The sequence below is a fragment of the Nerophis lumbriciformis genome, linkage group LG07 (assembly GCF_033978685.3).
Source record: "Nerophis lumbriciformis linkage group LG07, RoL_Nlum_v2.1, whole genome shotgun sequence".
NCBI classification, from domain to species: domain Eukaryota; kingdom Metazoa; phylum Chordata; class Actinopteri; order Syngnathiformes; family Syngnathidae; genus Nerophis; species Nerophis lumbriciformis.
Window position 1 is genome coordinate 46637501 of NC_084554.2, and position 15213 is coordinate 46652713.

At 35.1% G+C, this 15213-nt stretch overlaps 1 protein-coding gene across 2 annotated transcripts in view; it reads right to left on the bottom strand.

Annotated features, from left to right (window-relative positions):
• sugct (succinyl-CoA:glutarate-CoA transferase) overlaps positions 1–13942 on the bottom strand; it is a 69273-nt gene extending 55331 nt beyond the window's left edge. For both annotated transcript variants that reach the window (XM_061965040.1, XM_061965041.1), the window contains exons 1-8: positions 13780–13942; positions 7530–7578; positions 7400–7473; positions 7234–7319; positions 7113–7163; positions 6929–7049; positions 92–183; positions 1–22 (exon numbers count right to left, since the gene is read on the bottom strand). The exon at positions 1–22 is cut by the window's left edge and continues 122 nt beyond it. In XM_061965040.1, the coding sequence (XP_061821024.1) occupies positions 1–22; positions 92–183; positions 6929–7049; positions 7113–7163; positions 7234–7319; positions 7400–7473; positions 7530–7578; positions 13780–13939 (655 nt within the window). In that variant the 5' untranslated portion in view covers positions 13940–13942. The remainder of the gene's footprint in view (positions 23–91; positions 184–6928; positions 7050–7112; positions 7164–7233; positions 7320–7399; positions 7474–7529; positions 7579–13779) is intronic.
• Positions 13943–15213: the final 1271 nt, after the last annotated feature.

A 15213-nucleotide genomic window follows, 5' to 3' on the forward strand; every position in this document is an offset into this window, starting at 1 on the left:
CGGGGCGGATGGGCTCGCCGTCCTGTGTGCAGAAACAAGGCATCATGGGAAGTCACGTAAGCTCTAAGACACGCCGCTGTTTGCGTCTGACCTCTGACCCGGTGATGTGCATCATCCCCGACACCGCGGAGGCGATCGAGTCGTAGCCTGGACTCTGATTTTGAGGACCCGTTTGCCCGTAACCTAAACACACACACACACACACACACACACACACACACACACACACACACACACACACACACACACACACACACACACACACACACACCTTCATAAACCTTTTTAGCTTTGAGGCCATATATCAGACATCTAATATTGTTCTACTTTTCAATCATTTTAAATTAATATAAGTGGCGCCATGATGGTGTGTTGTCGGGATGGGATTTATGGCTCTTTGAAGGGAGCCGTTCCTTTTAAAGAGCCGTTCAAAAGAGTGGCTCGTTATTATAGTTAAATTATTTTTAACTGGTTTTTTTTAGCAAGGAAGCAATCACTAGTGTCAGTTATACGCATACTTGCCAACCTTGAGACCTCCGATTTCGGGAGGTGGGGGTGGGGGTTGGGGGGGGGGGCGTGGTGTGGTGTGGTTGGGGGCGTGGCTAAGAGGGGAGGAGAATTTTTACAGCTAGAATTCACCAAGTCAAGTATTTCATATATATATTTATATATATATCTATATATATATATAGATATATATATATATATATAAGAAATACTTGACTTTCAGTGAATTCTAGCTATATATATCCATCCATCCATCCATTTTCTACCGCTTATTCCCTTTGGGGTCGCGGGGGGCGCTGGAGCCTATCTCAGCTACAATCGGGCGGAAGGCGGGGTACACCCTGGACAAGTCGCCACCTCATCGCAGGGCCAACACAGATAGACAGACAACATTCACACTCACATCCACACACTAGGGCCAATTTAGTGTTGCCAATCAACTTATCCCCAGGTGCATGTCTTTGGAAGTGGGAGGAAGCCGGAGTACCCGGAGGGAACCCACGCAGTCACGGGGAGGACATGCAAACTCCACACAGAAAGATCCCGAGCCCGGGATTGAACCCAAGACTACTCAGGACCTTCGTATTGTGAGGCAGATGCACTAACCCCTCTGCCACCGTGAAGCCCTCTAGCTATATATATATATATATATTTATTTTATTGTATATATATATATATATATATATATATATATATATAAATAAAAGAAATACTTGAATTTCAGTGTTCATTTATTTACACATATACTTGTTGAGTTAAGGGTTGAATTGTCCATCCTTGTTCTATTCTCTGTCACTATTTTTCTAACCATGCTGAACACCCTCTCTGATGATGCATTGCTGTGTGGCACGCACAAAAGTGCTTTCATCAAATGCACTAGATGGCAGTATTGTCCTGTTTAAGAGTGTCACAACATTGCTGTTTACGGCAGACGAACTGCTTTACGGTAGACCAAAACGTGACTGCTGTTGTTGTGTGTTGTTACCGCGCTGGGAGGACGTTAATGAAACTGCCTAACAATAAACCCACATAAGGAACCAAGAACTCGCCCTCGATCATTCTACAGTTATAACGTCATTGGGCAGGCACACCGTTTATATTGTGGGAAAGCGCCTGAATTTCGGGAGATTTTCGGGAGATAATTTGTCCCGGGAGGTTTTCGGGAGAGGCGCTGAATTTTGGGAGTCTCCCGGAAAATCCGGGAGGGTTGGCAAGTATGGTTATACGATAAAATATAGATCACAATATTTTAATTAACACAAATATTACTATATTGGTGGGAATTATTCTGAAATATTGGTAATAATTTTATTTTTTGTTGTGTTTTCATTGTAAACATTTCTTAAGGCACTGCCATATTTTCATGCTTTGGCAGTGGCAGCACGAGTTTGAATTTTCCCTAATCTAAAAAAATGTGTGCCATTTTACCAATATAGATAAAAACACAAATTAGTAGGAATACAGTGTATTGATGACTAAATAAACATAAAAAGTATGAATAAAACTACAATAAAAATTAGGACTTTGTACTTGTTGTACTACCATACCTGGTGTGTGTACTCGTGAACTACTTGCAACCCTTTAGAATAATGAACCCAAAAAGTGGGTCAAAATAAAAATAATTAAATAAATACAATACAAAATAAATACAATTAAAGAATATTTTTTTAAATATATACTGTATATATATATATTTTTTTTTTTCCCCTATATTTTTATGTGTATTTGTTTTAATTTTTAAAAATGTAATCTAAATGCTGCTAAGTTTTCTTTAATTCTGACTCATTTTCTAGTCCAGTTGCCAGTCAGTCTACTGCTCTAGATTTTAATGTGCATAAAAAACGGCTCACAACTGGGAATTGGTTCTCATCGGTAACCTAAAAGAGCCGTTCAAAAAGACTTGATTCGTTCACAAACATTACATCTATACTTTGGGTTCTATGTTGGGTCATTTGAACACTTGTCATTGGGTGTCTCAGTTGTGTGTAGAAAGGAGCACTTAAGGTAAAAGCTGACTGAGTGTGTGTGAGTGTGTGTGCGTGTGTGTCTGCTCATCACAATGTACCTCATTTTAACAATATAGAAAAAAATACACAAATACAGGTAAAAGCCAGTAAATTAGAATATTTTGAAAAACTTGATTTATTTCAGTAATTGCATTCAAAAGGTGTAACTTGTACATTATATTTATTCATTGCACACAGACTGATGCATTCAAATGTTTATTTCATTTAATTTTGATGATTTGAAGTGGCAACAAATGAAAATCCAAAATTCCGTGTGTCACAAAATTAGAATATTACTTAAGGCTAATACAAAAAAGGGATTTTTAGAAATGTTGGCCAACTGAAAAGTATGAAAATGAAAAATATGAGCATGTACAATACTCAATACTTGGTTGGAGCTCCTTTTGCCTCAATTACTGCGTTAATGCGGCGTGGCATGGAGTCGATGAGTTTCTGGCACTGCTCAGGTGTTATGAGAGCCCAGGTTGCTCTGATAGTGGCCTTCAACTCTTCTGCGTTTTTGGGTCTGGCATTCTGCATCTTCCTTTTCACAATACCCCACAGATTTTCTATGGTGCTAAGGTCAGGGGAGTTGGCGGGCCAATTTAGAACAGAAATACCATGGTCCGTAAACCAGGCACGGGTAGATTTTGCGCTGTGTGCAGGCGCCAAGTCCTGTTGGAACTTGAAATCTCCATCTCCATAGAGCAGGTCAGCAGCAGGAAGCATGAAGTGCTCTAAAACTTGCTGGTAGACGGCTGCGTTGACCCTGGATCTCAGGAAACAGAGTGGACCGACACCAGCAGATGACATGGCACCCCAAACCATCACCCAACCATGCAAATTTTGCATTTCCTTTGGAAATCGAGGTCCCAGAGTCTGGAGGAAGACAGGAGAGGCACAGGATCCACGTTGCCTGAAGTCTAGTGTAAAGTTTCCACCATCAGTGATGGTTTGGGGTGCCATGTCATCTGCTGGTGTCGGTCCACTCTGTTTCCTGAGATCCAGGGTCAACGCAGCCGTCTACCAGCAAGTTTTAGAGCACTTCATGCTTCCTGCTGCTGACCTGCTCTATGGAGATGGAGATTTCAAGTTCCAACAGGACTTGGCGCCTGCACACAGCGCAAAATCTACCCGTGCCTGGTTTACGGACCATGGTATTTCTGTTCTAAATTGGCCCGCCAACTCCCCTGACCTTAGCCCCATAGAAAATCTGTGGGGTATTGTGAAAAGGAAGATGCAGAATGCCAGACCCAAAAACGCAGAAGAGTTGAAGGCCACTATCAGAGCAACCTGGACTCTCATAACACCTGAGCAGTGCCAGAAACTCATCGACTCCATGCCACGCCGCATTAACGCAGTAATTGAGGCAAAAGGAGCTCCAACCAAGTATTGAGTATTGTACATGCTCATATTTTTCATTTTCATACTTTTCAGTTGGCCAACATTTCTAAAAATCCCTTTTTTGTATTAGCCTTAAGTAATATTCTAATTTTGTGACACACGGAATTTTGGATTTTCATTTGTTGCCACTTCAAATCATCAAAATTAAATGAAATAAACATTTGAATGCATCAGTCTGTGTGCAATGAATAAATATAATGTACAAGTTACACCTTTTGAATGCAATTACTGAAATAAATCAAGTTTTTCAAAATATTCTAATTTACTGGCTTTTACCTGTAATTTAGAATAAAATGCAATAACGTGTATAAAAATGATAAATAAAACTACAATAAAAATTAGGACATAATAAAAATGTGATCACAAATTTATAATACCATACCTGGTGTGTGCACACTTGAACTACTACCCTTAAAAATAACAAACCCGAAAAGTGAATCCAAACTAAAATGTAAAAAAAAAAATGTATATATATATATATATATATATATAAAACTTTTTTATTTAATAATTAAAATAAATATATATTTATATATGTTGTATATATACAAATACATATATGTGTACACATACAGCATAAATACATATGTACACATATCTGTATATATATATATATATATATACACATTCATACCGTATTTTTCGGACTATAAGTCACAGTTTTTTTCATAGTTTGGCCGGGGGTGCGACTTATACTCAGGAGCGACTTATGTGTGAAATTATTAACACATTACCGTAAAATATCAAATAATATCATTTAGCTCATTCACGTAAGAGACTAGACGTATAAGATTTCATGGGATTTAGCGATTAGGAGTGACAGATTGTTTGGTAAACGTATAGCATGTTCTATATGTTATAGTTATTTGAAAGACTCTTACCATAATATGTTACGTTAACATACCAGGCACGTTCTCAGTTGGTTATTTATGCCTCATATAACGTACACTTATTCAGCCTGTTGTTCACTTTTCTTTATTTATTTTAAATTGCCTTTCAAATGTCTATTCTTGGTGTTGGGTTTTATCAAATACATTTCCCCCAAAAATGCGACTTATATATGTTTTTCCCCTTCTTTACTATGCATTTTCGGCCGGTGCGACTTATACTCCGGAGCGACTTATACTCCGAAAAATACGGTATATACACAATCACATACATATACATGCATATATATATACATACAGCATATATACATACATATACATATCTGTATATACACATACATATATACATATATCCACACACATACATATAGACACACATATACATATATACATACATATATACACATACATATATATACATACTAGTGTACACATATATACAAACACACAAACATATATATATATATAAATACAAATACACATACATATATACAGTATATATATATATATACATACAAATATATATATATATATATATATATATATATATATATATATATATATATATATATATATATATATATATATATATATATATATATATATATATATATATATATATACACAAATACACATACATACACATACACATATATATATATATATATATATATATATATATATATATATATATATATATATATATATATATGCTGACCCTACTGTGAACTGGACTCTTACTGTTATGTTGGATCCACTATGGACTGTACTCTCACAATATTATGTCAGACCCACTCGACATCCATTGCATTCGGTCTCCCCTAGAGGGGGGGGGTTACCCACATATGTGGTCCTCTCCAAGGTTTCTCATAGTCATTCACATCGACGTCCCACTGGGGTGAGTTTTTCCTTGCCCTTATGTGGGCTCTGTACCGAGGATGTCGTTGTGGCTTGTGCAGCCCTTTGAGACACTTGTGTCTTAGGGCTATATAAATAAACATTGATTGATTGATTGATTGATATACAGTATATATATATATAGTATATATCTGTATAAAGCCATTTGAGACATTTGTGAGTAAGGGCTATATAAATAAACTTTGATTGATATATATATATATATTTATTATGTTAAAGAAGTTTATCTAAATGTTGCAAGGTTTAGGTTTCCTTTAATTCTGACTCATTTTCTAGTCCTGTTGCGTGTGCAGAGTGGGCATTTGCTGGCGCTAAATTTGCGTCTGCATAAAAAAAATGTCTCCCAAACGAACGGCTCCACACTGGGAATCGGTTCTCATCGTTGACTTAAAAGAGCTGTTTGCGCACACTCCATCTCTAAACTTTAATGCTAATCAGCTCTGCGTGTGTCTCCATTGTGTACTTTATCTACTTTTTACATAAACACTGTAACTCTGCATTTGTCCAACATTGTAGATTTAAACGCCTCAAGTGGGGAGAGAAATAGATATTTCTCATGTTTGGTGAGCATAAACAGGCCTTATAGACACATTGTTACTGTTGGAACATCATTAAAAGTCACTTTTGCATAATAGGAGATTATTGATTCTTATTCATGTCCAGAAAGAAAATTGGAGGTCAAAGGTGACTTGGAGGAAAAGAAACACTGATGCCACCTAGTGGATGAACAAACTAAATCAACAACAGAGGGTTTTGATTCCTCTGCATGTTGACATCAAACGCTCCTTCAGCGTCGACTGGTTCTAATCCACAAGCATGTCAACGTGATCATGTCGTTAACGACCAATCACGCCACAGTCCACACGGCAGCGAGGGGAGCCGTCTCGCACGATGGCTCCCCTCAGACTCCGAGCAGCTGCTCCGGATTACGCCGCCACCGTAGCAGTTCTGCCGGCAGAGCCACTTCCTGCTGAGGCCAGCTTGAAGCGGCCTGTTGACAGTGATGGACTTTTTAACAAGCCCGAGATGTGACATCAACATGGGCTTCCTGTCCAAAGGTGTTAACCTCTGAGAGCCGCTTGTCTCGAGATGGCAAACCCGCGGTGTGGCGAACGCATGTGGAGAGCGTGGGTGCGGCGCCTCACGCAGGCGCACGAGCAAAATACACCTCTGAGGTAATCTGCACCAATCAGAGCAAGGTGGCACCTGAAATGGAGCAGTAGATCAGCGCAGGGTTACGTCTGCTCAGCTCCTCGTATCCTAAACCCATCAGAGCAAGTTTGCCTGGCAGGAAGTTCTCCATCAGCACGTCGCACACACCTGCAAGCTAACACCAAATAAGTGAGCAAATCAACAAATTAACTTATCATGCTAAAAATAATGAGCGTACCTCCTGGATGAGCTCGGCTCCTCTGGGATGTTTCAGGTCCACGGCGACACTCTGCAATCAGGACTTCAACGTTTATTTTGGTCAACAGCAATCCAGTTTTCTCTGAGGTCACAAACCGTACTTTTTTATTGCGGTTGACACTGAGGAAGTAGACGCTCTCTGAACCGACAAAGGGTGGACCCCACGCTCGGGTGTCGTCACCGGTACCTGTGGATTAGTACATAGGACACAAGCAGCTCAATACTGGCCGCCTGGTAACAATAAGTTACCTTAATGACACCGCTCACCTGGTTTCTCCACCTTGATGACTTCAGCGCCCAGGTCTCCCAGCATCATGGTGGCGAAGGGTCCAGCCAGGACGCTGCACACACACAGCAGTCATATCATGTGGTTCTTTCGGTGGGGTGTTGTTCTTACCGGGTCAGGTCCAGCACTCTGACACCCTCCAATGGCCGCCTGTCAGCACCTGCAGACATGTCACATGTTCAAAAGATTACAAAGTATGTGTTTTCTGTCATGGTGGTGACAATAATTTGCAGTGAGACGCGAGACAACATTGTGTGACCCGAGCAGGCCTCCACCAGCGTGATGAGATGGGCATTCTTTAACATATCTGAAAAGGAGGAGTAAAAAGCAAGTCTTGCTTAATCCTAATCTTTCTTTATGTCTCAATATGTAATAATCCTATTCAACAGTATCAAAAAAATCGACATGGGTGGGTTTGGGGAAGATAGTTTAACCCACTGTATTTTATTTCTTTTTTTCTGTCTCTTTATTACAGAAGCCTTTTTTGGACACTGAATTTATGTAACTGATTTTTTTGCGTTTGAATTTTATGAACTGTGTTTGTTTTTTTACATCAAATTATGCTGACAATTTCAGTGAAAAAAATTGGAAGCAAAATTTGTGTGTACAAAAATTCAGTTTGTTAAAATTCAATGTTTTAAAATTCAATGTGTTAAAATTCAGTGTTTTAAAATCCACTGTGTGAAAATGTCTAAATTAAAAAACAGTTTGTTAAAATTCAGTGTAAAAAATGTGTGTTTAAAATTCAGTGTTTTAAAATTCACTGTGTAAAAATTCAGTGTAAAAATGTCTGAATTTAAAAATTCAGTTTGTTAAAATCAGTGTAAAAATGTGTGTTAAAAAAATTCTGTTTGTTAATATTTTTTTAATTCAGTGTCTTATTTGGTGTATAAAAAGTCAGTGTAAAAATGTGTTTAAAAAATCAGTGTTTAAAAATTCAGTGTAAAAATGTCTGAATTTAAAAATTAAGTTTGTTAAAATTCAGTGTAAAAATGTCTGAATTTAAAAATAAAGTTTGTTAAAATTCTGTGTAAAAATGTGTGTGTTAAAAAATTCAGTTTAACATTTTTTTCATTAATTCAATGTCTTATTTGGTGTACAAAAATTCAGTGTAAAAAATGTGTTTAAAAATTCTGTGTTTTAAAATTCACTGTGTAAAAATTCAGTGTAAAAATGTCTGAATTTAAAAATTAAGTTTGTTAGAATTGAGTGTAAAAATGTCTGAATTCAAAAATTAAGTTTGTTAAAATTCAGTGTAAAAATGTGTATTAAAAAAATTCAGTTTGTTAAAAAAAATTAATTCAGTGTCTTATTTGGTGTATAAAAATTCAGTGTAAAAATGTGTTTAAAAATTCAGTGTTTAAAAATTCAGTGTAAAAATGTCTGAATTTAAAAATTAAGTTTGTTAAAATTCAGTGTAAAAATGTCTGAATTTAAAAATAAAGTTTGTTAAAATTATGTGTAAAAATGTGTGTTAAAAAATTCAGTTTGTTAACATTTTTTTTTATTAATTCAATATCTTATTTGGTGTATAAAAATTCAGTGTAAAACGTGTTTAAAAATTCTGTGTTTTAATCAGAGTTTTAAAATTCACTGTGTAAAAATTCAGTGCAAAAATGTCTGAATTTAAAAATGAAGTTTGTTAAAATTTCCTGTAAAAATGTGTGTGTTAAGAAATTAAGTTTTTTACCATTTTTTTAAATTCAGTTTCTTATTTGGTGTATACAAATTCAGTGTAAAAATGTGTGTTAAAAAATTAAGTTTTAAAAAAAAACATTTTAATTCAGTGTCTTATTTGGTGATACAAATTCAGTGTAAAAATGTCTGAATTCAAAAATTTAATTTGTTAAAATTTAGTGTAAAAATGTCTGAATTTAAAAATTAAGTTTGTTAAAATTCAGTGGAAAATGTGTGTGTTAAAACATTCAGTTTGCTAACATTTTTTTAATTCACTGTCTTATTTGGTGTATAAAAATTCAGTGTAAAAAATGTGTGTTTAAAAATTCAGTGTTTTAAAATTCACTGTGTAAAAATTCAGTGCAAAAATGTTTGAATTCAAAAATTAAGTTTGTTCAAATTTAGTGTATAAATGTCTGAATTTAAAAATAAAGTTTGTTAAAATTCAGTGTAAATATGTGTGTGTTAAAATATTCAGTTTGTTACCATTTTTTTAAATTCAGTTTCTTATTTGGTGTATAGAAATTCAGTGTAAAAAACTGTGTTTAAAAATTATGTTTTAAAATTCACTGTGTAAAAACTCGGTGAAAAAATGTCTGAATTTAAAAATAAAGATTCAGTGTAAAAATGTCTGAATTTAAAAATAAAGTTTGTTAAACTTCAGTGTAAAAATGTGTGTGTTAAAACATCCAGTTGGTTAAAAAAAATGAATTCAGTGTCTTATTTAGTGTATAAAAATTCAGTATAAAAATGTCTGAATTTAAAAATTAAGTTTGTTAGAATTTAGTGTAAAAATGTCTGAATTCAAAATTTCAGTTTGTTAAAATTCAGTGTAAAAATGTGTGTTAAAAAATTCTGTTTGTTAAAAAAAAATTAATTCAGTGTCTTATTTGGTGTATAAAAATTCAGTGTAAAAATGTGTTTAAAAATTCAGTGTTTAAAAATTCATTGTAAAAATGTCTGAATTTAAAAATTAAGTTTGTTAAAATTCAGTGTAAAAATGTCTGAATTTAAAAATAAAGTTTGTTAAAATTCTGTGTAAAAATGTGTGTGTTAAAAAATTCAGTTTGTTAACATTTTTTTTTTTTAATTCAATGTCTTATTTGGTGTATAAAAATTCAGTGTAAAAAATGTGTTTAAAAATTCAGTGTTTTAATCAGTGGTTTAAAATTCACTGTGTAAAGATTCAGTGCAAAAATGTCTACATTCAAAAATTAAATTTGTTAAAATTTCGAGTAAAAATGTGTGTGTTAAAAAATTCATTTTTTTACCATTTTTTTAAATTCAGTTTCTTATTTGGTGTATACAAATTCAGTGTAAAATGTGTGTGTTAAAAAATTAAGTTTAAAAAAAACAACATTTTAATTCAGTGTCTTATTTGGTGATACAAACTCAGTGTAAAAATGTCTGAATTTAAAAATTAAGTTTGTTAAAATTTAGTGTAAAAATGTCTGAAATTAAAAATTAAGTTTGTTAAAATTCAGTGGAAAAATGTGTGTTAAAACATTCAGTTTGTTAACCTTTTTTTTTATTCACTGTCTTATTTGGTGTATAAAAATTCAGTGTAAAAAATGTGTTTAAAAATTCAGTGTTTTAAAATTCACTGTGTAAAAATTCAGTGCAAAAATGTTTGAATTCAAAAATTAAGTTTGTTCAAATTTAGTGTATAAATGTCTGAATTTAAAAATAAAGTTTGTTAAAATTCAGTGTAAATATGTGTGTTAAAAAATTCAGTGTATAAATGTCTGAATTTAAAAATAAAGTTTGTTAAAATTCAGTGTAAATATGTGTGTTAAAAAATTCAGTTTGTTACCATTTTTTAAAATTCAGTTTCTTATTTGGTGTATAGAAATTCAGCGTAAAAAAATGTGTGTTTAAAAATTGTGTTTTAAAATTCACTGTGTAAAAATGCAGTGCAAAAATGTCTGAATTTAAAAATAAAGTTTGTTAAAGTTCAGTGTAAAAATGTCTGAATTTAAAAATAAAGTTTGTTAAACTTCAGTGTAAAAATGTGTGTGTTAAAACATTCAGTTGGTTAAAAAAAATTAATTCAGTGTCTTATTGGGTGTATAAAAAGTCAGTGTAAAAATGTGTTTAAAAAATCAGTGTTTAAAAATTCAGTGTAAAAATGTCTGAATTTAAAAATAAAGTTTGTTAAAATTCTGTGTAAAAATGTGTGTGTTAAAAAATTCAGTTTGTTAACTTTTTTTTTTTTAATTCAATGTCTTATTTGGTGTATACAAATTCAGTGTAAAAAATGTGTTTAAAAATTCAGTGTTTTAATCAGTGGTTTAAAATTCACTGTGTAAAGATTCAGTGAAAAAATGTCTACATTTAAAAATTAAGTTTGTTAAAATTTCGTGTAAAAATGTGTGTGTTAAAAAATTCAGTTTTTACCATTTTTTTAAATTCAGTTTTTTATTTGGTGTATACAAATTCAGTGTAAAAATGTGTGTGTTAAAAAATTAAGTTTTTAAAAAAAACATTTTAATTCAGTGTCTTATTTGGTGATACAAATTCAGTGTAAAAATGTCTGAATTAAAAAATTAAGTTTGTTAAAATTTAGTGTCAAAATGTCTGAATTTAAAAATTAAGTTTGTTAAAATTCACTGTAAAAATGTGTGTGTTAAAACATTCAGTTTGTTAACATTTTTTTTAATTCACTGTCTTATTTGGTGTATAAAAATTCAGTATAAAAAATGTGTGTTTAAAAATTCAGTGTTTTAAAATTCACTGTGTAAAAATTCAGTGCAAAAATGTTTGAATTCAAAAATTAAGTTTGTTCAAATTTAGTGTATAAATGTCTGAATTTAAAAATAAAGTTTGTTAAAATTCAGTGTAAATATGTGTGTTAAAAAATTCAGTTTGTTACCATTTTTTTAAATTCAGTTTCTTATTTGGTGTATAGAAATTCAGCGTAAAAAAACGTGTGTTTAAAAATGATGTGTTTTAAAATTCACTGTGTAAAAATGCAGTGCAAAAATGTCTGAATTTAAAAATAAAGTTTGTTAAAATTCAGTGTAAAAATGTCTGAATTTAAAAATATAGTTTGTTAAACTTCAGTCTTTTATGGACAGAATTTCTAGGCGCAGTCAAGGCGTTGAGGGGATCTGGTTTGGTGGCTGCAGGATTAGGTCTCTGCTTTTTGCAGATGATGTGGTCCTGATGGCTTCATCTGGCCAGGATCTTCAGCTCTCACTGGATCGGTTCGCAGCTGAGTGTGAAGCGACTGGGATGAGAATTAGCACCTCCAAGTCCGAGTCCATGGTTCTCGCCCGGAAAAGGGTGGAGTGCCATCTCCGGGTTGGGGAGGAGATCTTGCCCCAAGTGGTGGAGTTCAAGTACCTCGGAGTCTTGTTCACGAGTGAGGGAAGAGTGGATCGTGAGATCGACAGGCGGTTCGGTGCGGCGTCTTCAGTAATGCGGACGCTGTATCGATCCGTTGTGGTGAAGAAGGAGCTGAGCCGGAAGGCAAAGCTCTCGATTTACCGGTCGATCTACGTTCCCATCCTCACCTATGGTCATGAGCTTTGGGTTATGACCGAAAGGACAAGATCACGGGTACAAGCGGCCGAAATGAGTTTCCTCCGCCGAGTGGCGGGGCTCTCCCTTAGAGATAGGGTGAGAAGCTCTGTCATTCGGGGGGAGCTCAAAGTAAAGCCGCTGCTCCTCCACATCGAGAGGAACCAGATGAGGTGGTTCGGGCATCTGGTCAGGATGCCACCCGAACGCCTCCCTAGGAAGGTGTTTCGGGCACGTCCGACCGGTAGGAGGCCACGGGGAAGACCCAGGACACGCTGGGAAGACTATGTCTCCCGGCTGGCCTGGGAACGCCTCGGGATCCCCCGGGAGGAGCTGGACGAAGTGGATGGGGAGAGGGAAGTCTGGGCTTCCCTGCTTAAGCTGCTGCCCCCGCGACCCGACCTCGGATAAGCGGAAGAAGATGGATGGATGGATGGATGGATGGATGTGTAAAAATGCAGTGCAAAAATGTCTGAATTTAAAAATAAAGTTTGTTAAAATTCAGTGTAAAAATGTCTGAATTTAAAAATAAAGTTTGTTAAAATTCAGTGTAAAAATGTCTGAATTTAAAAATAAAGTTTGTTAAACTTCAGTGTAAAAATGTGTGTTAAAACATTCAGTTGGTTAAATAAAAATTAATTCAGTGTCTTATTTAGTGTATAAAAATTCAGTATAAAAATGTCTGAATTTAAAAATTAAGTTTGTTAAAATTTAGTGTAAAAATGTCTGAATTTAAAAATAACGTTTGTTAAAATTCAGTGTAAAAATGTGTGTTAAAACATTCAGTTTGTTAACATTTGTTTTAATTCAGTGTAAAAAATGTGTGTTTAAAAATTCACTGTAAACATGTCTGAATTAAAAAATTAAGTTTGTTAAAATTTGCCGGTCGGACGTGCCCCAAACACCTCCCTAGGCGTTCGGGTGGCATCCTGACCAGATGCCCGAACCACCTCATCTGGCTCCTCTCCATGTGGAGGAGCAGCGGCTTTACTCGGAGCTCCTCCCGGATGACAGAGCTTCTCACCCTATCTCTAAGGGAGACGACGACTTCAATTGTGCACTTGCGACTAGCTTGACGACTCGGACTTCGACCTGCTGATTAATTCATCTATAAACAACAGGCTACTTTGCAACGTGGGTCAAATATGTATGGTTTTGGTACCTGTTCCGGTGTGGGACAGCCACCGTCCACCAGTTGAACCTTTAATACTTTTATTCCTCGGTAGCAGAGAGACAAGACCAGGGGAACAAACTGTCCACAGGCGTTTGGACGAGGAAATACGGAGCGACATTTTGCCCCCTGCTAAGGTCACTGTCGACATTCTGGCGCCTTCTTCCGGTACAAGCTTTTCAAATTAAACCACAGTGCGTGAAGCTAAAGAGGAGAACATTTTATTTCTCGTGAAAACAGTTAACACGTCTGATTGTTTGATGGGAAGCGTTCTTCTAATGAGTTGTACCATGAATTGATTTACTTGGACCCCGACTTAAACAAGTTGAAAAACGTATTCGGGTGTTACCATTTAGTGGTCAATTGTACGGAATATGTACTATACTGTGCAATCTACTAATAAAAGCATCAATCAGTCAAAGTTGTTAAGTTATGTCATTGTCGACATTCTGGCGCCTTTTTCCGGTACAAGCTTTTCAAATTAAACCACAGTGAGTGAAGCTAAAGAGAACATTTTATTTCTCGTGAAAACAGTTAACAAGTCTGATTGTTTGATGGGAAGCGTTCTTCCAATGAGTTGTGTTAATTTATGTCATTGTCGACATTCTGGCGCCTTTTTCCGGTACAAGCTTTTCAAATCAAACCACAGTGAGTGAAGCTAAAGAGGAGAACAATTTATTTCTCGTGAAAACAGTTAACACGTCTGATTGTTTGATGGGAAGCGTTCTTCCAATGAGTTAATTTATGTCATTGTCGACATTCTGGCACCTTTTCCGGTACACGCTTTTCAAATTAAACCACAGTGAGTGAAGCTAAAGAGAACATTTTATTTCTCGTGAAAACAGTTAACACGTCTGATTGTTTGATGGGAAGCGTTCTTCCAATGAGTTGTGTTAATTTATGTCATTGTCGACATTCTGGCGCCTTTTTCCGGTACAAGCTTTTCAAATTAAACCACAGTGAGTGAAGCTAAAGAGGAGAACAATTTATTTATCGTGAAAACAGTTAACACGTCTGATTGTTTGATGGGAAGCGTTCTTCCAATGAGTTGTGTTAATTTATGTCATTGTCGACATTCTGGCGCCTTTTTCCGGTACAAGCTTTTCAAATTAAACCACAGTGAGTGAAGCTAAAGAGGAGAACAATTTATTTCTCGTGAAAACAGTTAACACGTCTGATTGTTTGATGGGAAGCGTTCTTCCAATGAGTTAATTTATGTCATTGTCGACATTCTGGCACCTTTTCCGGTACACGCTTTTCAAATTAAACCACAGTGAGTGAAGCTAAAGAGAACATTTTATTTCTCGTGAAAACAGTTAACACGTCTGATTGTTTGATGGGAAGCGTTCTTCCAATGAGTTGTGTTAATTTATGTCATTGTCGACATTCTGGCACCTTTTTCCGGTACAAGCTTTTCAAATTAAA